Here is a 27,751-nt window from a genome sequence, read left to right on the forward strand (position 1 = left end):
CCTTACAAATAGACTATCTCCTTAACAAAAATACATCGCCACAAAAGATTAACCCTATTGCTCACCTGTTGACAAAATCACTAAGATTATCGATTAAGAGAAATGTAACTCTTCGTTGGTACCGATATTAAAAGGTATGGGGAAACAAGGTAGCTGAAAAGCCAACAGAAGTGTGAAAATCCTCCAGTTACCAGAATCAGCAACTTCAACATAAGACACAGGATACCACATCAGAGCAATCAGTGTGTAGTCAGAAACACATTTCCTGTAGATGGACTCGAGGGCAGTCTAAAGTCTGACAAACTGGTGTAATAGAAATAAAATCATCCACAAGCGTTGCCTAGAGCAATGTCATAAAACTGAGGCTAAGCAGTCAGTCTGTTACTAGACCAAGAATCACCAGTGCCAAGAACAGGCCATGCCAAAGTCACACCTCCAAATCCAAGAACCAAAACATGCATTTCAATATTCTGGAACTAGCCAAAATGTTTGCACAGAATACCAGCAGAATAGCTTCAAATATCTAAGAAACTCTTGCGATATTTCTTCAAAGATAACATTACCTGAAGCACTATCCATTCAAAAGCTTAGCAGCAGTGATTTTTAAAGATATTAGCAAAATGTAAAATATCTTTGCCTGGGATATAAAAGCAGTTACATGCACAAGGATGTCAGAGGTAGCTTGATACATAAAAATATGTGTTGTCATTCCAAAACTCAAAGCACCAAGTGCAGCCAATGCCTGGGCTACCCTGTGCATGCTGTTGGCACCCAATATCTGGGTTGACTCCCTTCTTTGCCAAATGTGTCTGACCTGCAGGCTTGAATAAACTAGAATTTCAATCATTTCAGAATTGCAAAGGCCCCATCTTTGGTCCCTCACAATTTCTTACGACCATTTTGTTTCCCTTCTTCAGCCACTGCCTCAAGCTGCCCTAGGTTGTTGGTAACTTGTGTCCTATTTGACTCCAAGTTGTGCCTCTCACCCTCTATTTTCTGCATTATTGAGACTGTAAGTTGCCACTTCAATCCCATTTCACCTGTGGCCGACAATACTCAACCATAGCTTGCGTGTCCTTCTGGACATGGGTAATCTGCTGCTCTCCTCACCTATCTCTTATTCCTTCATAAACTTCAACTCATCCAAATCAATATCCTATCCCACACAATAGCATGTTAATGTGCTAATGTGCTAATGGTTAGCACTGCTGCCTCACAGTGCCAGGGACCCAAGTTCAATTTCAGCCTTGGATGACTGTGTGGTGTTTGCATACCCTTCCTGTGTCTATGTGGGTTTCCTCTGGGTGTTCCAATTTCTTCCCACAGTCAGAAAGATGTGTGGATTAGGTTGATTGGCCATGATAAATTGCCCCTTAGTGTCAGATAGATTAAGAGGGTAAATATGTGGGGTTACGGGGATAGGGCCTGGCTGGAATTGTTGTTGGTGCAGGCTCAATAGACCGGATGGTCTCATTCTGCAATGTAGGGATTTTATGATTCTTTTTTATGAGTTTTTGCTCCTCCAAAGCTTCAAATTAGTTTGAGTACTTTAGACAGGTCAGTTTTTGTCCAATGTGTGGAGGAGGGTTTCCTGACACAGTATCAAATAGGCCAATACGAGGCAAGGCCAAATTGGATTTGATACTGGATAATGAACCAGGCCAGATATTAGATTTGGAGGTAGGTGAGCACTTTGGTGATAGTGACCACAATTCAGTTACATTTGGTGATGGAAAGGGATAGGTATATACCGCAGGGCAAGAGTTACAGCTGGGGGAAAAGAAATTATGATGCGACTAAGCGAGATTTAGGATGCATAGGATGGGGAAGGAAACTGCAGGAGGTGGCCACAATTGAAATGTGGAGCTTATTCAAGGATCAGCTACCGCGTGTCCTTGTTAAGTATGTACCTGTCAGGCAGGGAGGAAGTGGTCGAACGAAGAAACAGTGGTTTACTAAAGAAGTTGAATCTCTTGTGAAGAGGAAGGAGACTTATGTAAAGATGAGACATGAAGGCTCAGTTAGGGTGTTTGAGAATTACAAGTTAGCCAGGAAGGACCTAAAGAGAGAGCTTAGAGGAGCCAGGATGGGACATGAGAAGTCTTTCCAGGTAAGATCAAGGAAAACCCGAAAGCTTTCTATAGCTATGTCAGGAAAAGAAGAATGACTAGGGTAAGATTAGGGCCAGTCAAGGACAATAGTGGGAAGTTGTGTATGGAGTCTGAAGAGATAGGAGAGGTGCTAAATGAATATTTTTTGTCAGTATTCACACAGGAAAAAGACAATGTTGTCAAGGAGAATACTGAGATACAAGCTATTAGACTAGACAGGATTGAGGTTCATAAGGAGGAGATGTTATCTATTTTCACACTTCCCAGAATTGTTAAGTCCCCTGGGCCAAATGGGGTTTACCCTAGGATTCTCTGGGAAGCTAGGGAGGAGATTGCAGAGCCTTTGGCTTTGATCTTTATGTCGTCGTTGTCTATAGGAATAGTGCCAGTAGACTGGAGGATAGCAAATGTTGTCCCCTGTTCAAGAAGGGGAGTAGAGACAACCCTGGTAATTATAGACCAATGAGCCTTACTTCTGTTGTGAGCAAAGCTTTGGAAAGGATTATAAGAGGTAGGATTTATAATCATCTAGAAAGGAATAATTTGATTAGGGATAGTCAACACGGTTTTGTGAAGGGTAGGTCATGCCTCACAAACCTTATTCAGTTCTTTCAGAAGATAACCAAAGAGGTGGATGAGGGTAAAGCAGTTGATAGTTGTACATGGATTTCAGTAAAGCATTTGATAAGATTCCCCACAATAGGCTATTGCAGAAAATACGGAGGCATGGGATTGAGAGCAATTTAGCGGTTTGGATCAGAAATTGGCTAGCTGTAAGAAGACAGAGGGTGGTGGTTGATGGGAAATGTTCATCCTGGAGTTCAGTTACTAGTGATGTACTGCAAGGATCTGTTTTGGGGCCACTGCTGTTTGTCATTTTTATAAATGACCTGGACAAGGGCGTAGAAGGATGGGTTAGCAAATTTGCGGAATACACTAAAGTCGGTGGAGTTGTGGACAGTGCAGAAGGATGTTGCCAGTTACAGAGGGACATAGATAAGCTGCAGAGGTGGGCTGAGAGGTGGCAAATGGAATTTAATGTGGAAAAGTGTGAAGTGATTCACTTTGGAAAGAGTAACAGGAATACAGAGTACTGGGCTAATGATAAGATACTTGGTCATGTGGATCAGCAGAGAGATCTCAGTGTCCATGTGCATAGATCCCTGAAAGTTGGCACCCAGGTTGATAGAGATGTTAAGAAGGCATACGGTGTGTTAGCTTTTATTGGTAGAGGGATTGAGTTTTGGAGCCATAAGGTCATGTTGGAGCTGTACAAAACTCTGCTGTGGCCGCACTTGGAGTATTGTGTACAGTTCTGGTCGCCGCATTATAGGAAGGATGTGGAAGCATTGGAAAGAGTGCAGAGGAGATTTACCAGGATGTTGCCTGGTATGGTGAGAAGGTCTTATGAGGAAAGGCTGAGGGACTTGAGGCTGTTTTCGTCAGAGAGAAGAAGGTTAAGAGGTGACTTAATAGAGGCATACAAGATGAACAGAGAATTGGATAGGGTGGACAGTGAGACCCTTTTTCCTCGGATGGTGATGGCTAGCACGAGGGGACATAGCTTTAAATTGAGGGGTGATAGATATAGAACAGATGTCAGAGGTAGGTTCTCTACTCAGAGAGTAGTAAGGGCATGGAATGTCCTGCCTGCAACAGTAGTGGACTCGCCAACATTAAAGGCATTTAAATGGTCATTGGATAAACATATGGTTGATATTGGAATAGTGTAGGTTAGATTGGTTTCACAGGTCGACACAACATTGAGGCCGAAGGGCCTGTACTGCGCTGTAATGTTCTATGTTCTATAAATTGAAAATTCTCATCCTTGTACTGAAATGCCTTTGCGGCCTGACTCCTCTCCCTACATCTGTAACCCCTCCTCCAGCTTTCTAACTTCCTGACTCAATTTAATGGGGGAAAATTAATGCAATAAAGGTAAAACATTAATGTCCAAAAAAGTGAAATCAGAAGTTGACAATGGTGTTAGTGTGTAAACTGTGGTTTAGATATGAAGGATGTTAGGAGCATATATAAACATCAACAGGTTATTCAGATCAAATCACTGAACCCTGCAAACGTTTAAACCACACACATTAAACCTAGCCTGCTGATCTAGGTATTCATGTATTTTCTGGGGAAAAAAGTACAATTGCTCAGTGATTAAAATAGTGAGAATCTGAACAGGGTCCATGGAACTGACAGAAATGGTACGAGGGCATCACATTTTCCCCTCTAGTGATCAGTAGCAATTAATGGATCAGGTTTAAATAGAAGCTGCATCTCTAGAAACAGACGAGACAGAAGGAGGCAAGAACAATGTGGATATTAATCTTCTGAACAATTCACCAAATTAACAACACAACTGATAGCAAGTGTGAAAAGCACTTGTTTTGATCAAAAACAGCTGGATAACTCTTGGTATCCTGAGCAGGACTGTCTAGTCTTATAAAGCTAGAAAGGATACGGGTGGATTTTTCTGATATTTACTCTATCAGCTTTCTGATTTTCTCGCCAGACAATACAGCACTTGGAGTTTAAAAAATGCTGTAGGTATCTCTGGCGCCGTCGCTCTGGCTGTGCAGGGCATGACAGAGCAAGCAAAGGCGGCTCCTCAGAGATTGGGATGCCTCAATCTGCTCAAATGAATCCCCCTGCTCCCCCCCCCACACCCCAAACACACACTGGGGCAAACCACTCCCCCCCAGCCACCCACCCTGAAGCAAATCCCCCCCCCCCCCACACACACACACACACACACACACACACACACACACACACGGAGGCAAACCCTTCCTCCCCAATACCTGCCCTATCAGGGGCAGTGCTTGGGAGGGTCAAAGGTGGCAATATTACTGCACTGCCTGGGCAAGTCACCCCCCACCCCCCAGCGGCTATTCTTAACTGTTTGTGTCCTGGCAGGTCCCGTCCAACTGCTTCACATTTTTAAATACCTATTATAAACCTCACCGACACCACAGGAATGCTAAATGTGGAGGGAACATAAGGTGGGGAAGTCTGTTAATCATATTAAAATGTATTAATATGAGGTTCCAGCACTTTCTGGAGTGGCACGGTGGCACAGTGGTTAGCAGTGCTGTCTCACAACGCCAGTGTCCCAAGTTCAATTCCCAGCTTGAGTCACTTCTATGCAGAGTCTGCACATTTTCCCTGTGTCTGCATGGGTTTCCTCTGGGTGCTCCGATTTCCTCCCACGGTCCGAAAGACGTGCTGCTTAGGTGTACTGGCCACGCTAAATCCTCTCTCAGTGGTCCCAAACGGGTGCCTGAGTGTGGCGACTGTAACTTCACAGTAACTTTGTTATAATGTTAATGTAAGCCTACTTTAACTTTTAACTTAACTTTTAAAAATACAATTAGTGGGCCTGGGACTGAAGTTTCCAGGTTAGCGTTTCACTCCAGCGGGAATCACATCAGCTCCCCACTTTTAGGGAGCTTGCGGCCCGACCCCGCTGAAATGAAGGGGGGACAACTGTGGTTCCCCAGGAGGTGGAGCGGCGGGGGGTGGTGCTTCCTGGGCATTGGCACATTGGCGGTGCCAGCCAATATCCCTGGCACTGCCCAAGGGGCAAAGTGCCAATGCCCAGGGGACACCTTGGCACTGTCCATCAGGTATGGGGGGGGCCTAATAGGGGCACAACCTGATGGGGGGGGGACAATCATTAAGGGTGGGGAGGAGGGTCCCACTGCCACTCTGCATTTTGGAATCAAGCAGCGGGAGGTGGGTGGCCGAGGCTAGCCCAGGAATGCATGGGAGGCCACTGACCGAGCTGGCCAGCAATCAGAGTCCACTGCACCAATCTCGGCGCTGACAGATCAGCACATCTGGGGTGACAGCATAGCCATCCCTACAGTGCAGAAGGAGGCCATGTGGCCCATCGAGTCTGCACCAACCACAATCCCACGCAGACTCTATTCCCGTAACCCCACATATTTACCCTGCAAATCCCCTGACATTAAGGCGCCATTTAACATGGCCAAACAACCTAACACCTGACTTACCCACTAATCCCATTTACCAGCACCTGGCCCATAGCCTTGAATGTTATGTCATGTCAAAGTGCCCACTGATTTTTGAACTAATTTCACGCTAGTGCATTCTGCAATGCACAGAGTGTGGGGGATTCTTCTCTGAACTCCCACTGAAAAAACTCGTGTGATTTATTCCAGTTTTCACGTGACTTCAACACTTAGAAAGTTTTTGGGAGAATTCCACCCCAGATGTCTGCCAAATGCAGAGATTTGGAAATTATGCAATTTGATCACAGTTTATTGACAGGCTCCAATATTTATAATTAAGTTTTACCTTTGGGTGGAAGTTGAGCTGTAATGTTCATATTACACAAATTGCCATGACAACATTCCACTGTCTGGTCCGCTGATGGAGGAGTCTTACATGTCAGCTTACTCTGTTCATACACCTGGAAGCAACCTTTCTGATAAACTCGATGGCCGTCATTTATGCTCAGTGAAGCAAAGCACTGCTGCCCCACACACTGGTCCTCTCCTCCACAAAACATTCCTTCACAAACACACTTATAGAGGCCTGCATTTAATTTCTGCTCCTCATCTGCAAAAACAAAATTCAAAAGTAAGCTCAGTCATTGGAGAAAATCAAGCAGCCAGCCAACAATGACAAGATGCAAATATAATGAACTAAGGATTGTGCTAACACAAGATGTACCAAAACTCAATTTAACTGTCACTGTGTATCCTTCACATAAGAGTTCCAAATGTTTCAAATTTCAGAACTACAATACTAGGTTAACTTACAGAATCTCAGAGTCCCATCGGCTCACTGAGTCTACACTGACAATTGAGATCACATCTGATCTACCTTTCTAATCCCATTTACCAGCACTTGGCCCATAGCCTTGAATGCTATGCCATATCGTAGCATCCCTATAATGCAGAAGGAGGCCATTTGACCCATCAAGTCTGCACCAACCACAATCCTACCCAGACCCTATTCCCATAACCCCACATATTTACACTGCAAATCCCCTGACACTAAGGGGCAATTTAGCACGGCCAATCTACCTAACCCACACATCTTTGGACTGTGGCAACAAACTGGAGCACCCCGAGGAAACCCATGCATACATGGGGAGAATGTGCCAACTCCACACAGACAGTGACCCAAGGCCAGAATTGAACCCAGGTCCCCGGCACCATGAGGCAGCACTGCTAACTACTGTGCCATCCTAAACTCTTTGAAGAATGTAAGGCAACCCTCCTCTACCACCCTCCCAAGCTGTGCATTCCAGACTGTCACCACCCTACTGAAGTAATGCTTTCAGTCAACCTAATATATTTAAATTACAAACAATAAACACCATGTTTCAGCATTTCTTAATTTTGTCCTCTGTTACTTCACTTGACACAAGGCCACCTTTTCTAGCACAAAACACTAATCAAAATTATTTTAGCGATCTTAATCTTTAGCCAAAAAGACACTGATGTAAACTTGACATCCCCACTCCCTGCCTACAGTTGAAGTAGCAGGTGGATGGAGAAAGTAAGAAATGTTGACTAGTCAACAATTTAATTGAGTGATGCAAAGAACTCACCAGAAAACAAATTAGGGTTGGGCAGCTGGAGAAGATTAAAGACCAGGAGTGATTTGAAAACAAAGGAAGACAAGGTTTACAAATAAAGTTATTCCTTAACCAGGAGCCAATGTAGGTCAGAGTAGAGGAATGTTGGGTGAATAGGACTTGGAGCAAGCTCAAATGCAGACAGCAGAGTTTTAAATGGCTTCATGTTTCCTGGGTTAGAATTTGGGAGGCCAGTGAGGACTGTGAGGTAACAGTCAAGCATGGAGGTAAAAAGGCACGGATGAAGGATTCAGAAGCAGGTAAGCTGAAACAGAGGTGAAATTACAGGGATGAAAATAAGCAGTGATAGCCACGGTGTGGTTGAATGTGACACCAGGGATGCCAACAGTCTATTCCGTCCTTAGCTTCAAGGAACAGGAATGGAGTCAGTGACCATGTGCAGGGTCTGTGTCAGGGACAAAAGACAACAGCTTTGTCTTCCCGATGTAATGTCAAAGAAAATTTCTGCTCATCAAGTACTGGACATTGGACAAACAGTATCAATTTTGAGACAGTGACAGAGTCAAGACCTGGTGGTGAGATAGAGTTGAATGTCAGCATATAATCCTCAGTATCCCTCTAATGGAACTCTTATGCAGCTTCACTTCTTTCACCCCTTGACTGAAACTCCAGGCATCTGGGGTCCAAGCTTTGGAATTCCCTCCTTAAAATCAATCCAACTCTTCAAAGATGTTCCTGGCCAAGCTTTTCATTAGTTGTCCTAATTATTACCTGATTATGCTCCTCTGATAACAATTAGGGCTTTTTTTTTATCATTTTAAAGGGTGCTTTACATGCAAGTTGATGTTGATGCCAGGAAAATGAGCAATATTGTCTCATTGCTGTTCCTTCACTGTTGCTGGATCAAAACCCTGAAACTCTCTTCCGAACCACACTGTGGGTCTACCTAAAACACATGGACTGCAGCAGTTCAGCAGGCAATTCACCGTCACCTTCTCTGGAAGGGTAGTTAGAAATGCGCACAAAAGATGCCCACATCTCACAAAGAAAATTTTTTAAAACTCACTGGTGAGTCAGTGCTCTGGCCCACTATCAGTAGGGACGTTGGCCTGGTGCTGAAATTTTGTGATGTAATTCAACAACATCGGGCTAACAGAAAGAAATTCTCCAACCACACATCATATCATCATCACCATGGAGCAAAATAGCCACAGATTTGTTCACAGTGAGAAGAGAAGACCATCTGCTTGTAACTGACTACCACTCAAAGTTCCCAATCATGCAGCAGCTTCAAGACACACCAAGTGTAGCAGTGACCAGCATAGTTTGCACCATTTTTACTCTTTTTGGTGAGCGAGTAGAGGTAATATCTGACAATGGTGTACAATTGGAAAACCATTCCAGAACATATGGAAATAATGGGCCATCAAATGGGATGGCTAAATATATGCTCAGGTCAGTCAAATCCTTGGTCAAAAAAGGTGTAGAAACCAGATAAGATATCCAAGTAGCATTATTGCATCTTTTCATAATAGAACCACTGAGTTCAGTTTAATATCACCACCTGAGATTCGGCCACAAGAACCACATCTTACCAACATGTTCAAGATTACAGGCCATCTACATTAGAGGTAGGATAAGATGAAAAACATGCCGCAAGATGTGGAGCTTCCACCACTACATATTGGCCAAAAGGTGAGCAGGGTCTTATACACAGGAACAGACTTGGACCCCAGAGGAGGTATCCAAGATCAAACAGTGAGGTACTGTAAAGGAATCAATCTCACATCAGGGAACTCTCTGCCAAGCCATGCATAAAGTGACCAAACAGCATCTTCCACGCACAAGGATGCATGCTCTGCACATGAAGAGACAACGAGCAACACACAACTGTGCACACAGTCTGAACACAATCCTCAGAGTGAAGAGCAGATGGCTCGAAATCACATCCACATGTAGTGGTTACAAAGTCTGGTCAAGTCAGCCAACGACCTGCACGCATCCGAGACTATGGAGCATATGGGCAACATCTCAAAAAGGAGCATAGAATCATAGAATCTCTACAGTGCAGAAGTAGGCCATTCAGCCCAAAAAATCTGCATCAACCACAATCCCACCCAGGCCCTATTCCCGTAACCCCACATATTTACCCTGCTGATTCCCCTGACACTAGGGTCAATTTACTGTGGCCAATCAACCTAACTTGCACATCTTTGGACTGTGGGAGGAAACCGGAGCACCCGGGGAACCCATGCAGACATGGGGAGAATGTGCAAACTCCACACAGACAGTTACCTCTGAGGCTGAAATTGAACCCAGGTCCCTGGCACTGTGAGGCAGCAATGCTAACAATCGTGCCACCATGCGACCCTTTCACTGAGCAATGTTAAGATTGAATGTTCTGCAGTTGTCAAAGATTATGTTCCATACAGGTTACTTGCTGGTTCATGTTAGAGCTGACGAATGTATCAGATGATCTTGAAATGTACTTGTTGGAAATGCACTTTGATGAGACATGTTGGAAGCGGAGATGCTGCTTCAACAACACATCTAAACATGTGACTAAACATGTAACTATTTACCGACTGTTGACAGCAGCTAGAAAACTGCACAGTATCCCATTTTATCCTGCAAACACAGGGTTAAAATGCAGCAATTATTCCTTACCTTCACAGCTCGAACTGGGAAAGGTCAGTGTCATCAACACAGGAAGGATCATTGTACCAGTTAACATCGTAGAACTGAAACAAAACACACTACAATTAACATTTTAATGAATCTTTGCCTGACCTACATACATCTGAACTTTTTAAGATCTGTTAAAAATAAAGCCAAGGGGAAGCAAATAGACAATGGAAGCGGGAAACAATCGTACAAACAGAGACAACAGTATACTTGTGCAATCCAACTCCCTAGCTCCAGGGCATTTCTGAAACCACAATTCCACTGAACCAACCAGCTTGCACACTGTACAATGGTGACATTTCTCAGAATAGGTTATCTGGCTCTATCCAGCACTGTTTAGACAGCTGAAATCATGCCAATCACTTTTGAAACATCAGCATTCAACTGGTTGCTACTTTACTGCGAATATGCTGGACGTCACAGTGCAGATTTCAGCAGAGTCCAGCAAATCTTAAACAGGCTAACAAGACATAAAAATCTCAGAGTGGGAGTATTTAAGTAAACACTTTGCACAGATCCAAGGAAATATTGAAAACGCCTCTCCTTCAGTGCCTGGCTTGTTGTGTTAGAAAGGGGGAAATGGTTATGAGTCCCAAAGCTGGACTGTGGGAGCAGAAAGAGCGCTGCATTTTATTCAAATTATTTGTCATTCGATACTTTGTTCACGATGAGCGCCTTAGCCCCAATAAAGAGACAGAGAGACATGTGAGAGACAGAGGTGAGGCCTGTAGCCTGTCCCATTGCTCTTTCTGCACAGCATTACCCAGTGGGGACCCTGAGCCATTAGTCTCTGGGATAAATAGTTTCCTGTTGCAGAGATAAATCCTGAAAATGCAGCTGTCTTAAACTAAACACCATGTTGAAAGGCAATGCAATTGTGGCTGCCATAGCCAGACATTTTTGTGGTTTCACTTTCTTGGTAACATTTAGAAGCTGTGACCAGCCCTGTCTAGCAGGTACTAGATACAGATCAAAGCTATCTCCCGCAATAGTTTTTTATTGCCAGGGTGGGGGTAGGGAGCGGCAGCACCTAATTACAGTCTTTATTGTTGTTGTATTCACAATTATCACTAGTCGCAAACGATAATCAAATACCCATACTGATAAGAACATGTTTGGACTTGGGATCTCCAACAGCAACATACCATGTTCTTTTAACTATATGCACGTTAACTACATAGCATGTCCTTTCGACAATATGTCATCGTTACCATCATCAACACGTTTATAGAGCAGCTATAAAATAATCACTGGACTAAAAACCTCACACTCCCTTCCTAACAGTGCTGTGGATGTACCTACGCCAGAGCCACGGGCCCTGCTGTTTCTCCTCACACACACGTGCTCACACACTCAAGCACACCCATTATTGACATCTAGTTACAAATATTGCCTGACACAGACGTAGTGTGGGTTACAAATATTCACAGCAGCAGCACTGTAGTGCGGTGTTAGCTTGGGTGTGCCCAAGAAGCGATTCCACAATGACTATTAAACAAACCAGAGAGTTCTCATTTTCCATTAACAACATCATGCAATATTATTAATTTTTGATAGAAGACTTTCCTATTAGGTATTTATAACAATGTGCAGACGATAATATTGAATTTGGTGACTGCCTCAGTCCCCATCAACATGTTACACCATATGGACACAGTGACAGTAAATACACATTTGGGAGCAGATTGAATACTCAGACCCAGATAAACCGGACAAGATCTGAGAATTGGGCAACAAGCAGAAGAGTGGAATTAAACTACAAAGCTTGCAAGAAGAAATGGATCAAATGAGTTGTTTTTAACCTCTTAAAATCCAGAGTCCTACATAAATCGTTTGGGTTAGGAACAAGCCTGCAAGGTGTGCAAGGTCACCAAATTCAATATTATTGTCTGCACATTGTTATAAATAACTAATAGGAAATGTTTCTATCAAAAATTAACAATATTGCATGATGTTGTTAAAGGAAAAGAAGTTAAGAGGAGTACAGAAGAGATAGAATAATTTAGGATCTAGAGAAACAATTAAGTGTTTACGATGGTTGACCGGGTGCATGATTGCTTTGTCCTGGTGTTGAGCTTCTTGAGTGATGTTAGAGTTGCAAACATCCAGGAAAGTGGGGAGTATTCAATCACCCCTGACTTGTGCCTTGTACGTGGTGGACAGGTTTTGAGAGTCTGGAGGTGAATTACTTGCACTTGAATTCCCAACCTCTGACCTACTCTTGTAATCACAATACTTGCATGGTCCAGTTCAGTTTCTAGTCAATGGTAAACTCCAGGATATTGATACTGTGGGGGATTCAGTGATGGTAATGCGATGGAATGTGAAGCAGAGATGCTTAGATGTTCTCTCATTAGAGATGTTAACTACCTGACCCTTGAGTGGTGCAATGTTTCTTGCCACTTATCCACCAAGGAATGAATGTTATTCACATCTTGCTGCATGCGAGTATGGATTGCTTCAGTATCTGAGGAGTTGTGAATGGTGCTGAACATTGTGCAATCATCAGCAAACATCCCCATCTCTGATTATGATGGAGAAAAAGTCATTGCTGAAGATGGTTGAGCCCAGGGCACTACCCTGAGAAACTCGTGCTGTGGTGATTGGCCTCCAGCAGAGACAAACATCCTTCTTTACCATACGTACGACACCAGTCAGTGGAAAGGTTTCATCTCAGAACCCATTAACTTCCATTTTACTGGGGCCCTTTGATGCAACATTCAGGCAAGTGGGCCAGTCATTCACAGTGGCAGAATCTTCCTGTCCCACTGATAGCATACCCCACCATGGGTTTCCCAGAGGTGAAGGGTGTATTCAGCAGGAAACCCTGTTGACAACGGCAGGACCAGAAGATCTCACCACGGTCAATGTCGGGCTGCCCGTTCGGCAACAGGTAAATCCTGTCCATGCTGTCTTCACATCAAGGGCAGTCACTCTCACTTCACTTTTGGATTCAGTTCAATGTCCTTGTTTGGACCAAGGCTGCAATGGGGTCTGGAGCTGAGCAGTCCTAGGACAAATTGAGCACATTATTGGTGAAGAAATGCCACTTGATAACACCTTTCATCACCTTGCTGAAGACTGAGAGAAGGCTGATGGGGCATTAATTGGCTGGATTTAATTTGCCCTGTTTTTTGTGGCCAACCTGAATATATTTTCTATGCTGTTGAGTGGATACCCATATTGGAACTGTACTGGCACAGATTGGATACAACTGCTTCTCTTGCACAAGTCTTTAAAATCACGGCCATAGCCGTGGGGGCCCATAGCCTTTGCTGTTGGCAGTGCTCTCGGGCGCAAGCTGCAATTTCAAAGCAATCCACGCATACCAGCACACATGATTCTGAACTTCTCGTTGGACGACAACGCTGTTCTAGACTGCAAGGGATTTGGTCCGGGCACCAGACATGCAAATCATGATCCTGCAGAAGGCATACCCAGTCTCAATGTACTGTCTGTAAAAATAGCACCCAAGGAAATTGTAGTACAAGCTTTGGAAAATTTAGTAACAGAATAACATGCATCTGCATTTCCAACGGATATCAATTTTGTGGTAGATGCCCCAAAACCTTCACTGTTGTAGGACAGATGACTTAAAACTTAGTGATGCAGTAGCATCAACATTAAAACAATCTCATTTTATTGGAATTTCAAGTATGCCATCGTACATAACAGGATCCCCAGCAGCTTACGGCAGGGTCAGAATATGGCAATGAACCAGCAGGAGAGGCAAGTAAAGCAGCATGTAATCAGGCCTTTTTTGGCTTGGGCAGAGGATAGAACTGAAGACAAATTATGCAAACATTCAATCGTTTGCTTGAACCGACAATTCAAACATTTATCAAGGGTGGATTCTGCTGGATTTTTAGAGATAATTGCTCACAGACAGAAAATAAGGCAAAATGTCATTTTATTTTTAAAAATCAGGTTTGGCTTCAGAACTTAATACAGTGAATTGCTCAACAATCTGCAACAAGCAAATACTGTACCAGGTTTATTTCCTTTCGTAGACCAAGTTCAGCCGCTCTCAGTCAAAGCAGCACCATCACCACTACAAGTGGCCTCTATTAGCAGCATTTGGCGGAGGAAAAGTGGCTATGTTTCCTGCTTTAGATCATTATTCAGTGGTCTGTACAGGAACCAAGTGGGTTCAGATTGGGTTTGGCTGTGATGCCCAACGTGCTAAGTCAGGCAGCTGAATAAATCATTGATCTGTCTCTTCCATGTACTTGGTATTTGGCAAGAAGCTTTGATTTATTTAAGGTCGTTTTAAAGCCTGTTTATTGAAGCAGTTGGAATTCGCCTTAGCTGCAAAGTTAGAGCACACTTATACATGTACGTATTTTAGGCCCAACTTCAGGTAAAGCTACCTGGGAAAGGTCCAAGTTAGGGTGTATTTAGTTAATTCATAGGCAGATGAGGTTAATTCTGCTTTGCACAATAAAACCAACCATTTTCATACACTAATAACATCCAGAGAGCAGCACAGAATACCAGAACTTGAATTGCAATACATTTCTTCCAAACCTTTCTGTTTACAAATTAATCCCATACTTGGCTTTCACATTAGTTAGAGACAGCTACTCAATTTATAGTGGACACTTGCACAAATAGCTTCCAAGTTTCAAGCACAGTTTCACTGTAAAACAGTTAACAAAAAAGCCACTGGGATTTACAGCCACATCCAATTCAAATAGAAAACAAGAACTACATTGCCTACCAGGAAAAAAAATTAAGTGGTAGGACATAGCATTCACACATATAAAAAAATCTTGGAGCTGTTCTGACTTAGCTCCAATTAAACTTCCCAACACTTTAATATTTAGTCTCAATGAAATCAGAACCAGAATAAACGTTGCATGGATTTTCCTCAGCTGTGTTCAAACTGCACTTTAACAGTCTGGTTCTGAAAACCAACAGGTGCAGCAGCCTTGGCAAACTGGCCAACATTTCAGAAGGCTGAATCATAGATTGGGGTCAGGTTGTGCTGAAATATAGCTTATCTATAACCACAATACTAAATTAAAGTACACATTAGAACTCAAACAGCAAATGCGGAATCTCTTTCACAGAAGCATTGCCAATGGTGAACCAGTCAACTGTGGACAGTGGCAAACTACACAATAGCTATAATATTTGAAAACACAAGTGAAACAGCAGGCAGTTGGACAGAAAATAAGATTGGGTTGAGTCAGGAATACTAATGAAAACCTGCCTTGAAAACCAATTGAGCAAAAAGAAAACGAGAATGATGCTTCACTTTTAACAGCAAACTGAAAGTACAATTCTGCAATCCATTTGTCACTACATATTAAAAGTACAAATCGATTCAAAATGAAACCCACACTTCTGGTAGATTTCCAGTAGTCAAGAATCCAACGTACAATCGTTTGATTTCAGTTTTCCTTCCATACAGATGTGACAACAAAAGTAAACAGAGCTTCTCCATCACCGTACATCACACGGCAACAGAAACAGATTTTAGAATGCCATGCTTTTATTTTACTGGTACATCAATATGCTATCTGCCCAAAGAGAGTGAATTTGTTTAACTTAACTTTTTAGTGTTCTACATTTAAAACAGTTCAAGCTGAACCCAAAATCAAACTGCAACATTCATGTGTGTGTGTATGAAGTCTACACATTTTCCCCATGTCTGCGTGGGTTTCCTCTGGGTGCGCGGTTTCTTCCCACATTCCAAAGATATGCAGGCTAGAAGGAGTGGCCATGCTAAATTGCCCCTTAGTGTCAGGGGGATTAGCGAGGTAAATACTTAGGGTTATCTAGATAAGGCATGGGTGGAATTGTTTTTGGTGCAGGCTCGATGGGACAAATGGCCTCCCTCTGCACTTTTGGGGGATAAAAGAAAAAGAAACCTCTACACTGTAAATGACGTGGTTTTACTAGTCATGGTGCAAAAAACACCAATGATGTTGACAAAGAAGAATCATTTCAGTCCCAGAAATGAAAGACAAAGAACTTCCATTTTTGAAACAATTATTTTACAGAAGGACTTGGGTGTATCTATGGATATGTGGATAAAGGTGACAAGACAGATTGAGAACATGGTTAATAAAGCTTACAGGATGCTGGGCTTAGAAGCATAGAGTACAAAAGCAAGGAAGTTGCAGTGACCACTATTAAAACACTCAAATGGAATCTTGAGTCCAATTCTGGGCTCCACACTTTAAAAGCATGTGAAGGCATCAGCACAAAAGAAATTCCCACAGATGAAGGATTTCAACAACTTAGCAAGATTGAAAATGTCAAAACTGTTCACCTTGGAGAAGGTTGAGTGGAGATTTGATCAAACTACCCAAAATCTTAGAATCTCTACAGTGCAGGAGAGGCCATTCGGCCCATTGAGTCTGCACCAACAATCCTACCCAGGCCCTATTTCCTTAACCCCACATATTTACCCTGCTAATCCCCTGACACTCATGTTAATTTAGCCTGACCAATCAACCTAACCCACACATTTTTGGGCTGAGGGGGGGAACTGGAGCACCCAGAGGAAACTCACGCAAACATGGGAGAACGTGCAAACTCCACACAGACAGTGGCTTGAGGCTGGAATTGAACCCGGGTCCCTGGCACTGTGAGGCAGCAGTGCTAACCACTGTGCCATTGTGGCACCCATCATGTGAATGCCTAGACAGAGCAAAGAAGAAGAAACTGTTCTCATTGGTGGAAAGATTGAGAACCAAAGGACACAAATTTAGGATGATTGACAGAAGAAGTAATAGTGACATGAGGGAATCTTTTGCACACAGTGAGGGGTTACGATCTGGAATACACTGCCTGCGAGTGTCAATTGACGCTTTCAAAGGGGAACTGGACGGTTATCTGAAAAGCAAAAGTTTGCAAGGCCATGGGTTAAGGCAAAGGAGTGGCAACCAGTGAATCTCCGTCAGAGGACAAGGAGAGACAAGACGGACCAAATGGCCACCTTCTATGCTGTAAGCATTTTATGATTCTATGCTAATCTGAAAGCAGTGCTGGGCCACCTTGAAAATACTGGGAAAGGAATTTAAATTGGTCTAGGGTGGGATGGCAATAGCAAATCTGTTGCCCATTTATACTTCATAAGATCTTCTTTTGGTCAATGAAGTCATAAAGATTGCCGATTCACCTATGTTCATTTTGCTTCTCAAATTTTTACTCCAGGGCTTTCTAAATTCAAATAAAAATAAAATTTTGGAAATATATAGCGGTCAATAGCTGTGATGAGAAATGGCATGTTGCTTTCAAAAGAATGTTGATTGATCTGGTTGATTTTTCCAATTTTTGCATTATTCGTTTCAGTAGAAATTTCTAAACTCATTTAAAAATGTAACTGCCATTGTACACTGTTTCCACTTGTTCGATTCACACTTTCTCCTCTGCATTTCTTTGTCTGGTCATTTAGTCTAATGGTTCCCAACAATTTCTACTTTCTCTATCTTCTTCCCTTACTTGGAAATTCATTTTCAACTTCTCCCTGTCTTCTTGCTTTTTTTTAACCTCTTCCTGTCTTTCCTGTTTCTAGGGTAAGAAGTCTGACAACACCAGGTTTAAGTCCACCTCCACATCATTTCCTGCTTGTCCCAGGGTTTTTGCAGCCTCTTTGAGTTTGTGCCTTTTTCGACTTTCTGCTTTTTGTGCAGGCTCATGGGACCATTGCCTTCGGCTCCAAGTCCTGTTGGTCACGCACATGGGCTTGGCCAACACAAAAAATCAAAATTAAAGTTTGAAGTTTTAAAGTTTATTTATTAGTGTGATAAAAAGGCTTACATTAACACTGCAATAAAGTTACTGTGAAAATCCCCTAGTCGCCACATTCCAGCACCTGTTCGGGTACACAGAGGGAGAATTTAGCATGGCCAATGCACCTAATTGGCACGTCTTTGGAGTGTGGGAGGAAACCAAAGCACCCAGAGGAAACCCACACAGACACAGGGAGAAAGTGCAGACTCCACGCAGACAGTGACCCAAGCTGGGATTCGAACTTGGTAGCAGTGCTAACCACTGTGCCACCGTACTGCCCCTATGCATGTGTGGCTCTTTCCCAGTTGGCGCATTCATGGGAGGCCCAAGATTCTTCAGTCTTGGAGGTGCCAACTACAGAGCTAAAGAAGATTGGTTTTAGTTTAATTATGTGAATTTTGAATCATTTTTCATGGCACATTTGGAGGGTCTTCATTGCACACCAATGTGTCGTGGCACGTTGGGTGGAAACATTCATTTAGGAAACTCTGGCACAATCGATTTATAAACAACAAGTGTGCCTTTGTATGATAACTTTAAAAAAGTACCAAAATGTACATAGGCATTTCACAGGACGATCAACAAATTAAATTTGGCACTGAGGAGAGATCAGTTCAGTCAGCTAAAGAACATAAGAACATAAGAACATAAGAAATAGGAGCAGGAGTAGGCCATCTAGCCCTTCGAGCCTGCCCCGCCATTCAATAAGATCATGGCTGATCTGTCGTGGCTCAGTTCCACTTTCCCGCCCTCTCCCCATAACCCTTAATCCCCTCGCTTATCAAGAACCCATCAACCCGCTTCTTAAAAATATTTAGCGAGGCAGCCTCCACCACTTCAACGGGCAGAGAATTCCAGAGATTCACCACCCTTTGAGTGAAGAAGTTCCTCCTCAACTCCGTTCTAAACCGCCTCCCCCTTATCTTGAGGCTGTGCCCCCTAGTCCTACTGTCTTTTTTGAGCGGGAAGAGTCTCTCCACCTCTATCCTATCCATCCCATTCATCATCTTATACGTCTCAATGAGATCTCCCCTCATTCTTCTAAACTCTAACGAGTACAAGCCTAGTTTATTCAGCCTCTCCTCATAGCTCAATCCCCTCAACTCCGGTATCAGCCTAGTAAACCTCCTCTGCACTCCCTCCAGGGCCAAAATATCCTTGCGCAGGTGCGGCGCCCAAAACTGCACACAGTACTCCAGCTGCGGCCTCACCAATGCCCTATACAGCTGCAGCAAGACCTCCCTACTTTTATATTCAATCCCCCTCGCTATGAAGGCCAGCATCCCATTCGCCTTCCTGACCACCTGCTGCACCTGCAAGCTGGGTTTTTGCGACTCATGCACAAGGACCCCGAGGTCCCTCTGCACCGCCGCCTGCTGCAGTTTTTCGCCACGTAAGTAATAGTCCTTCCTACCATTCTTCCTACCAAAGTGGACCACCTCACACTTGCCAACATTAAATTCCATTTGCCATTTCCTGGCCCATTCGCCCAGCCTATCTAGATCCTTCTGCAGACTCTCCACACCCTCCGCACAATTTGCCTTTCCCCCAATCTTGGTGTCATCAGCAAATTTCGACACCCTGCACTCGGTTCCCTCCTCCAGATCATCTATATAAATGGTAAATAGCTGAGGCCCCAGCACCGACCCCTGGGGCACCCCACTAGTCACCAAGGCTTGGCCAAAGGGGAAGTTTTAAGGATGAAATTCCAGTGCTAAGCACCAAGGCAGCTTAAATATACAACCACCACTAGAAACTTGATTAAAGTCAGAGATGCTCAATATGTTAAAATTGGAGGGGTAGGGGGCTTAAAGAGCTAAAAGTGGTTATAAAAATAAGGAGGGAGGAGGTTAGGCAAAATATGCCACCCTTTAAAAAAGGGGGGGAAAAAATCAGAATAATAAGACAAACCTCTCTGTTTACACATAGGTAGAGAGTGGGAAAATCAGAAGTTTAATGAATCCCTCTCTTATCCGTGACAAACCTACACCCGCTAAGATAGGGACAGAATGCCACCTGCCATTTTGAAGTGTCTGTCTTTAGCATAAAATGAAGAATGCCCATCAGGTGCTCAGAGTGCCACAACTGTTGAAAAATAGGCCATTTCAAAATTGTTTGTTGCTCATAAATGTTGACAACCTGTAAAAGGCAGGAATTTATTTTTTTAAAAAGAATGCCGCATACAAGCAGAAAAACCACAAGCAAAGGAACTAACTGTCCCTGGGGAGGTCAATGATACTGAAAACAAGTATTGGAGTATTAAACTCACTGTGGATGGACACCCCAGCAAGATTAAAACCGAATATTGGAGTATTAAACTCACTGTGGATGGACACCCCAGCGAGATTAAAATCGAATATTGGAGTATTAAACTCACTGTGGATGGACATCCCAGCGAGATTAAAACCGAATATTGGAGTATTAAACTCACTGTGGATGGACATCCCAGCGAGATTAAAACCGAATATTGGAGTATTAAACTCACTGTGGATGGACACCCCAGCGAGATTAAAACCGAATACAGGAGCAAGAGTTTCTGTTATATTAGAATCCTCATCTATCAAATTACAATGTGCAGGGGGGTGGGGGAGGAACAATTTTAAAATTCAACTCAAAGCAACACTGAAATATAAACACCAAGATTCTCAAACCTCTCCATGTCATCCAGAATCAAGAGTGATATCTACTAAGCAGAAAGGCATGCCTGAAGCTGAAATTAACCCACAAAGTGGGCAAAGATACTGATGAGAACTACAGCTGTCCATTCCAAAGTTAACTTGCAAAATTGGCTACAATACTAGAGAAGCTAAAGGCCAGATCATCCAACAAAGTGATGCTAACAGAAGCACTGACAACAATGTGGCCATGCAAAATGTTCTCAGAGTATGTTATGGCGTTGTTTCTCAAAATCAAAACGGACCACAACAACTAGTCACTCTTTTGTACATGAAATAAGTTGCAAAGGTGCCACCCAGAATCTAGCAGCACAGTTTAAGATTGAGTAGATATGACTCCATCACAGAATACATGTAAAAGAAGAATCAACACTGGCAGACAGCTGGTCACAAATACCATCAAATGAAATCAAGCAATAGGATTTACGCTTCATTGAAGAGCTCGAAGCATGTACATCTTGAATCACTCAGCTCTTACCATCTACTGAAAAAGTTCCAGGAAATAAATCAAGTCCAACAGAAAGATGAAAAATGTCTCCAAGTCCAAGAATATTGTCTGGAAGGATGGCTAGATTTTATCCTTACAAATCCGATGCTACAGCTGCACTTTAAACATCACAAACTCCTCATTATTATTGACAACTTACTGGTCATCAACAAGAAGAATAGTCATACTGAGTGCATTTCAGCTGGATATTCTTCATAGACTTCACCAAGGGCATTGAGGAATAGCAAAATATTGTTCAGGAGCACAGCAAATCAGTCTGGTGGCCAGGCATTACTCACTCCACAGAATCAATTATTTCTATCTGTCTTACTTGTGACATAAACTGCCAAGAACAAAAAAAAAATTACCTTCTGCATTGCATCAAGGCACCAGGAATGGACTTATTTGAATTAAGGAGGGAAACTTTCCTTATTGTCATTGACTGCCATTCACAGTGAATTGTAGTAAATAGACTGTACTGCATCACAACAGAAACTGTCATCCAATTCCTGAACAGAATTGATGCAACAGATGGCAACTTGGACATTATTATGTCCAAAAATGGGCCACAATTTGCTCATGAGCTGTTCTACAATTTCACAGGCAAGTATGGTTTTGTTCGTGTAACCAGTTGACCTTGCTATCCTTAACCGAATGGAGAAATTGAGAAAAGTACAAACAATACAACTTATTGAAAAAAAATGAGGATCTTAATCTCGCTTTTCCAAGTTATCACACTTCACCATTACAAAATGGTTTCTCACCATTAGAGGTATTGAGGGGAGTGGCATGGTAGCACAATGATTAGCACTGCTGCTTCACAGTGCCAAGGACCCGGGTTTGATTCCCGGTTTGGGTCACTGTCTGTGTGGAGGTTGCACATTCTCCCCGTGTCTGTGTGGTTTTCTTCCAGGTGCTCCGGTTTCCTTCCACAATTTGAATGATCCACTGGTTAGGTGCATTGACCCGAACAGGCACCCGAGCATGGCGACTAGGGAAATTTCACAGTAACCTCACAGTAACGTTTCTCCATTAATGCAAGCCTTACTTATGACTAATAAATAAATTTTACTTTTACTTTTTGATTGGGTAGGAGATTGAGAACATAGCTTCTTTCTCTTGAACAAATACCCAAATCCAATATTGCCACAACCAACCAGGAGAGGGTAAGGCAACTAGGATCAGATTTTTAACCACAGACATAGGGAGAGATTTTCCCTCCCATCCTCAACCCAAAACCAGAAAATGCCACCCGAGGTCAACGGACCTTTGCATGGTCACCCTTCCCACCCCGTGGCAGGCGGGACAGGAAAATTCCAGTGATGGAGCAAGTGACTTTGAAAGCCAGAGAGAATGTATGGGTTCGAGACCAAGAGAAGGAGGACACAACCATTGGAGAAATAGCCCAAGATATCATAAGAAGAAACCACAGCACCTTAATATACTTGGAGAGAACGTCAATAGTAACTTGGACTTACTACTCTGATTTTGAAGAAGATGAAAGACTTACCGCAAGTTCAGCCACCTAGAGGAATAACACTCACATCGACAAAAGGGTGAATATACAATATGCTCAACCTCAAAAGGCGATCAGAACAAGATCAATGAGGTTGGTTAAAGCACCTCAGAGACTAACCATGTGAGATCAGAGACTTTGTGGGTGGTGATGGAAAAAGGAGAGATGTAGCAGGATGTAAATATGATACAGTTAAAGACCTTGACGATGCAGACGCAAAGTCAAGGGTTAGCACCAGAAGCATTCAGGATGCTGATGTCAGATCACATGGCTAACAGAAGAGTGATCTGGAAGGAGAAGCTCCAACCTTGCATAGAATATACAAAATAGGAGCAGATGTAGGCCATTCAGCCCCCTTGAACCTGCTCTGCTATTCAATATCATGTTGAGCTCTACAAACATTCTCCATCTACCCCACAACCCTTCAATTCCCTTACCCAATAACAATCCATCTATCTCTACCTTAAAAATATTCAATGGTATCATTTACACTGCCTTCTGAGAAAGAAAGTTCCAAAGTTGCACAACCTGCTGTGTGAAAAAAAATCTCCTCATCGCTATCCTATAAAAGTGACCCCTAATTTAAAACAGTGCTTCCCCCATTCTGGCCTCACCCACAAGAGAAACATCCTTTCCACATCCACCTTGGTAATGCCATTCAGGATCTTACAGCCTTCAATCAAGTCACCCCTCACTCTTCTAAACTCCACTGGAAATAAATCCAGTATGTCCAACGTTTCCTCATAAGGCAACGCATTCATTCCAGGTACCAATCTGGTCAACCTCCTCTGATCTGCCTCTTACATCCTTCCCTAAAAAAGGAGATCAAAACTGCTTTGTATAACTGTAGAGATGCAAATGTATAAGTATTTGCCGTAAATAAAGTGCAATGGTTTTCAGAAACTACAAACTCGAGCAGCATTCTTTTGGAGAACAGATGATCCCCAAAACTCTAGGACTCAACCACACATCAAAATAGAATGTAGGCCTGAAGGAGACGTGGGTGAATGAGCCTCAGTGCAAATTAAGATAAAATGAGCATCTGGGGTATGGATGAGCCCAAGTATATGGAGAGTGGAGGAAAGCATTGCAATAATCAAGAAAAAGCATGGCTGGTGATGTTAGCAGATCAGCAAAGGCAAGAACAGAGTCAGCCAATGGAGTCGACAGTGTATTGTACAACATTTTGAAGTATACAATATATTGAGATGGATCAGATTTCATTTTAAGTAAACACTTTCCCTATTCCGTCAAAAAAACAAACTCCAGCTCTCTCTCAAACACATTCTGCCAGCAGGAATCTAAATCAGGAATGTTTGCATTCTGGTATCACCCACTTGAAACATTTCCAGGACAGCAGACCACAGGAGCACAAGGGAGATTTTTTCTTCCTCTTGCTTTGTTCTCTCTCTCCACTCATTCTGGTTTCTATATCCTAATATGGAATGATGTCCCAGTTCAGTTGTGCTCTCTAGCTCATGCAGCCTTGCTCTATTATTTACTTTTCATTGCCAAGCTCTCTAGAGCTTTCTGAGATGAGTGAATTTGACTGCAAAAGTCTCTCTTCCCCAACCCCTCCCACAATAACATTCCAGCAATAAAGCAGGAGAAAACAAACTGAACAGATAAAAAGATCAAAGGATAGTAGAGTATCTTATGCCGAATCTTCAGAAAAACTAAGAACAAACAACATTCTTTTGATTCGATTGTCAGGAAACTGATATCTCCAGGGTAGCTTTGATATTTTACATTTCTAATCTGATGATGAATCTGTAGCTTTTAAAAAAAGGGTCTTTGAACAGGGACAGGGATAAGTAAGTAGGTCAAGCAGTGTAAATGCCAACAACCAAAATTACCATGTCCAGTTTTTCAGGCACAGGGGTCATGCTGTATAGCCTACCTGTTAGGGTAATATTGGAGGTGGGCAGCACGTACATTCAATGCTGTCACTGTTACCATAACTGTAGCATAGGGTTGGTTGCCTCAAGTACTGCTCATAGCCTCTGCAAGGGCTGAGCAGCATTTTGTTCACAGTCTTCTGTTCCTAAAGGCAGCCTGTCCCTCTTAAAAGGGAAACTGCACCAAATAATATTGCTGCAATTTAAAAATAGTAATGGAAACATCAGGTCTGACAGCAGGTTTCAGATGGATGGATGCAATGCTGGAGGCATTTGTAGTGAAGGTGGACAGTAGAAGAAACACCATGATTCTAATGGGGGCCCTCCAGGTATATTACTTTTCAACAACATGGTAAGGGGACCTAGTAGCAATGTCACAAAAATTCCCATGACCGCACATGGGTGATCAATGTCAGCGACTACATCCTCACACAGCATCTCCTTACCCACCACATTACTACAAGTTCATGCTGTTCAATGCACAGGCCCATCACTCACTCAGCAATACTCCAACACTTAGTATTGGAGTATATTAGGTGTGAATAACCAGATACTTTTTTTCACATTCACACATCTACCAAAGCTGCCAGCCTCACACCCACTTCTGCCTCCAGGCACAATACCGAAATAGAGCACTACAAAAGACTACTGGCATTCTGCCATCTCTTAAAGGAAGTGGCAGCACACAATAAAAGGAAGCAGAAGAGAACTGGCATGGGACAAGGACCGTCAGCATCTCTTGGGCCCTATGGCAGAGATGGCTCTCAGCCCCTGCAGAGGTTACCAGCAGCTGTACAAATCATTACAGGTGTATTATTATGCTTTACTCCCATATTGTTCTGATAGAATCATTCGGTCAGGTTATAGAGTTAAACATTTCTCTTAAAAAATACAGGATTAAAATTCAACCTTATCCATATATGATTAGTGCCAGTGAGGATCTTTTCAGAGGTTGATGGAATTTACATCAGTATTATTGTCAGCAATGAGTTCTGATGAAAGTTCACCAACTTCCTTCATAGATGTTGTCAGACCTGTTGAATATTTCCAGAATCTTCAGCTTTTCGATGCTATTGTATGACACGGTTCAGTGGGCAGGTAACAGGAAATAATGTTATTAAGGATTTTACCCTAATAACATTTACATAAGCCAGCAATATGGTACTTTCATTGCCACGGAAACCATTTACAAGCAGTGTGCAGATGACAAATTTCAACTCTACTTTGTCACCTTAGAAGTAGCCCAATGGGATTTACAATCAACTAAAAATTGATATCTGTCACAGATGCTTTCTGTTCCCACAAGTGGTCAGGAGCTGATTCACACTGCTCTATAATTCTATCACTTATTTCTGATTGGGACAAGAAACGTCCATTTTCTGGACATTGTTACCTTTAAAACATTGAACAATGAGCTTGCTTCACCTCTTTATAAGTTTGGTTCAAACTGCAATCCTCTTTATTTCACACCACACAGTGAAACTTTCCTTTAACAGACTGTGGGCATCGCTGACTACGCCAGCATTCATTGCCCGTCAATGATTGCCCTTGAGAAAGTGGTGAGCCATCTTCCTAAATCATTACAGTCAATGTAGTGTTGGTACACACAATGCTGTTAGGAAGGACATCCCAGGATTCTGGCCCAGTAACATCGAAGGAATGGCAATATAGTTCCGAGTCAGGATGGTGATTGGCTTGGAGTAGAACTTGCAGGCGGTGGTATTCACATGTCCTTCTAGGTGGTAGGGGTTGAGTGTTTGGAAGGTGCTGTCAAAAGGAGCCTTAGTGAGTTGTTGCAGTTCACCTTGTGGATGACGTACACTACTGTGGTCGTGGGAAGTGAATGTTGAGAGTGGTTGATGGCAGGCCAGTCAAGCACAATGCTTTGACCCTACAGCTTTAAGTTTATTTATTAGTATCACAAGTAGGCTTACAATGAAGTTGCTGTGAAAATCCCAAAGTTGCCACACTCCGGCACCTGTTTGGTTACACTGAGGGAGAATTCAGCATGTCAATGCATCTAACCAGCACATTCTTTCAGGAGGATGTGGGAGGAAACCAGAGCACCCAGAAGAACCCACACAGACACAGGGAGAATGTGCAGACTCCGCACATTAGTGACCCGAGCTGGGATTTGAACCCTGGCACTGTGAGGCAGCAATGCTGACCATTGTGTCATCATGCTGCCAAAAGGAAAATGTCAGGAGTGAGGTGCTGTTGAGCTTCCTGAGTGTTGCTGGAGCTGTCATCCAGACAATTGGGGAATATTCCATCGCACCTCTGTCTTGTGGATGGTGGACAAGCATTGTGGAGTTAGGAAGTGAGTTACCCACCGCAGAATTCCCAGCCTATTACCTGCTCTTGTAGCCACAATATTCACAGGGCTGGTCCCGTTCAGTTACTGGTCAATGGTAATTCCCAGCATGTTGACAGTGGTGATTCAGTGATGATAATACCATTGAATTTCATTGGGAGATAGTTAGATTTTCTCTTGCTGGAGATGGTCATTGCTTGCTGTAAATGTTACTTGTCAGCTTTCAGCTGAACCTTGAATATTGTCCAAGTCTTGCTGTATATGGACATGGACTGCTTCAGTACCCGAGGAGTCACGGACGGTACTGAACATTGTGCAATCATCTGTATGCGCAATGCTCTGTAAACATCCACACCGCTGCCCTCACAATTGTTGTGGTGGAGAAGGAAGGCCAATGATGAAGCAGGTGAAGATCTGTGATATTGAGGACTTCCGGAGGAGGCTGCAATAGATCATCCACTCGGCACTTCTGGCTGAAAATGGTTGCAAATGCTTCAGCCTTGTCTTTTGGGTGCATAGTAAGAAGTCCCACAACACCAGGTCAAATTCCAACAGATTTATTTGGTAGCACAAGCTTTTGGAGTGCTGCTCTTTCATCAGGTGAATCCTGTTGGACTTTAACCTGGTGCTGTGAGACTTCTTACTGTGCCTACCCCAGTCCAATGCTGGCAGCTCCACAGTTTGGATGCATCTTCTAGGCTCCACAATCATTGAGATTGGGGTATTCATGGAGTTTCCTCC

General features: G+C 43.0%; 1 protein-coding gene across 3 annotated transcripts in view; it reads right to left on the bottom strand.

Annotated features, from left to right (window-relative positions):
* LOC145350137 (activin receptor type-1-like) overlaps positions 1 to 27,751 on the bottom strand; it is an 85,811-nt gene that overhangs the window by 35,934 nt on the left and 22,126 nt on the right. For all 3 annotated transcript variants that reach the window (XM_080199105.1, XM_080199103.1, XM_080199104.1), the window contains 2 exons: positions 10,357 to 10,430; positions 6,438 to 6,701 (listed from right to left, as the gene is read on the bottom strand). In XM_080199105.1, the coding sequence (XP_080055231.1) occupies positions 6,438 to 6,701; positions 10,357 to 10,423 (331 nt within the window). In that variant the 5' untranslated portion in view covers positions 10,424 to 10,430. The remainder of the gene's footprint in view (positions 1 to 6,437; positions 6,702 to 10,356; positions 10,431 to 27,751) is intronic.

The sequence above is a fragment of the Carcharhinus amblyrhynchos genome, chromosome 11 (genome assembly GCF_965287045.1).
Source record: "Carcharhinus amblyrhynchos chromosome 11, sCarAmb.v2.hapA, whole genome shotgun sequence".
In the NCBI taxonomy this organism is placed as follows: Eukaryota; Metazoa; Chordata; class Chondrichthyes; order Carcharhiniformes; family Carcharhinidae; genus Carcharhinus; species Carcharhinus amblyrhynchos.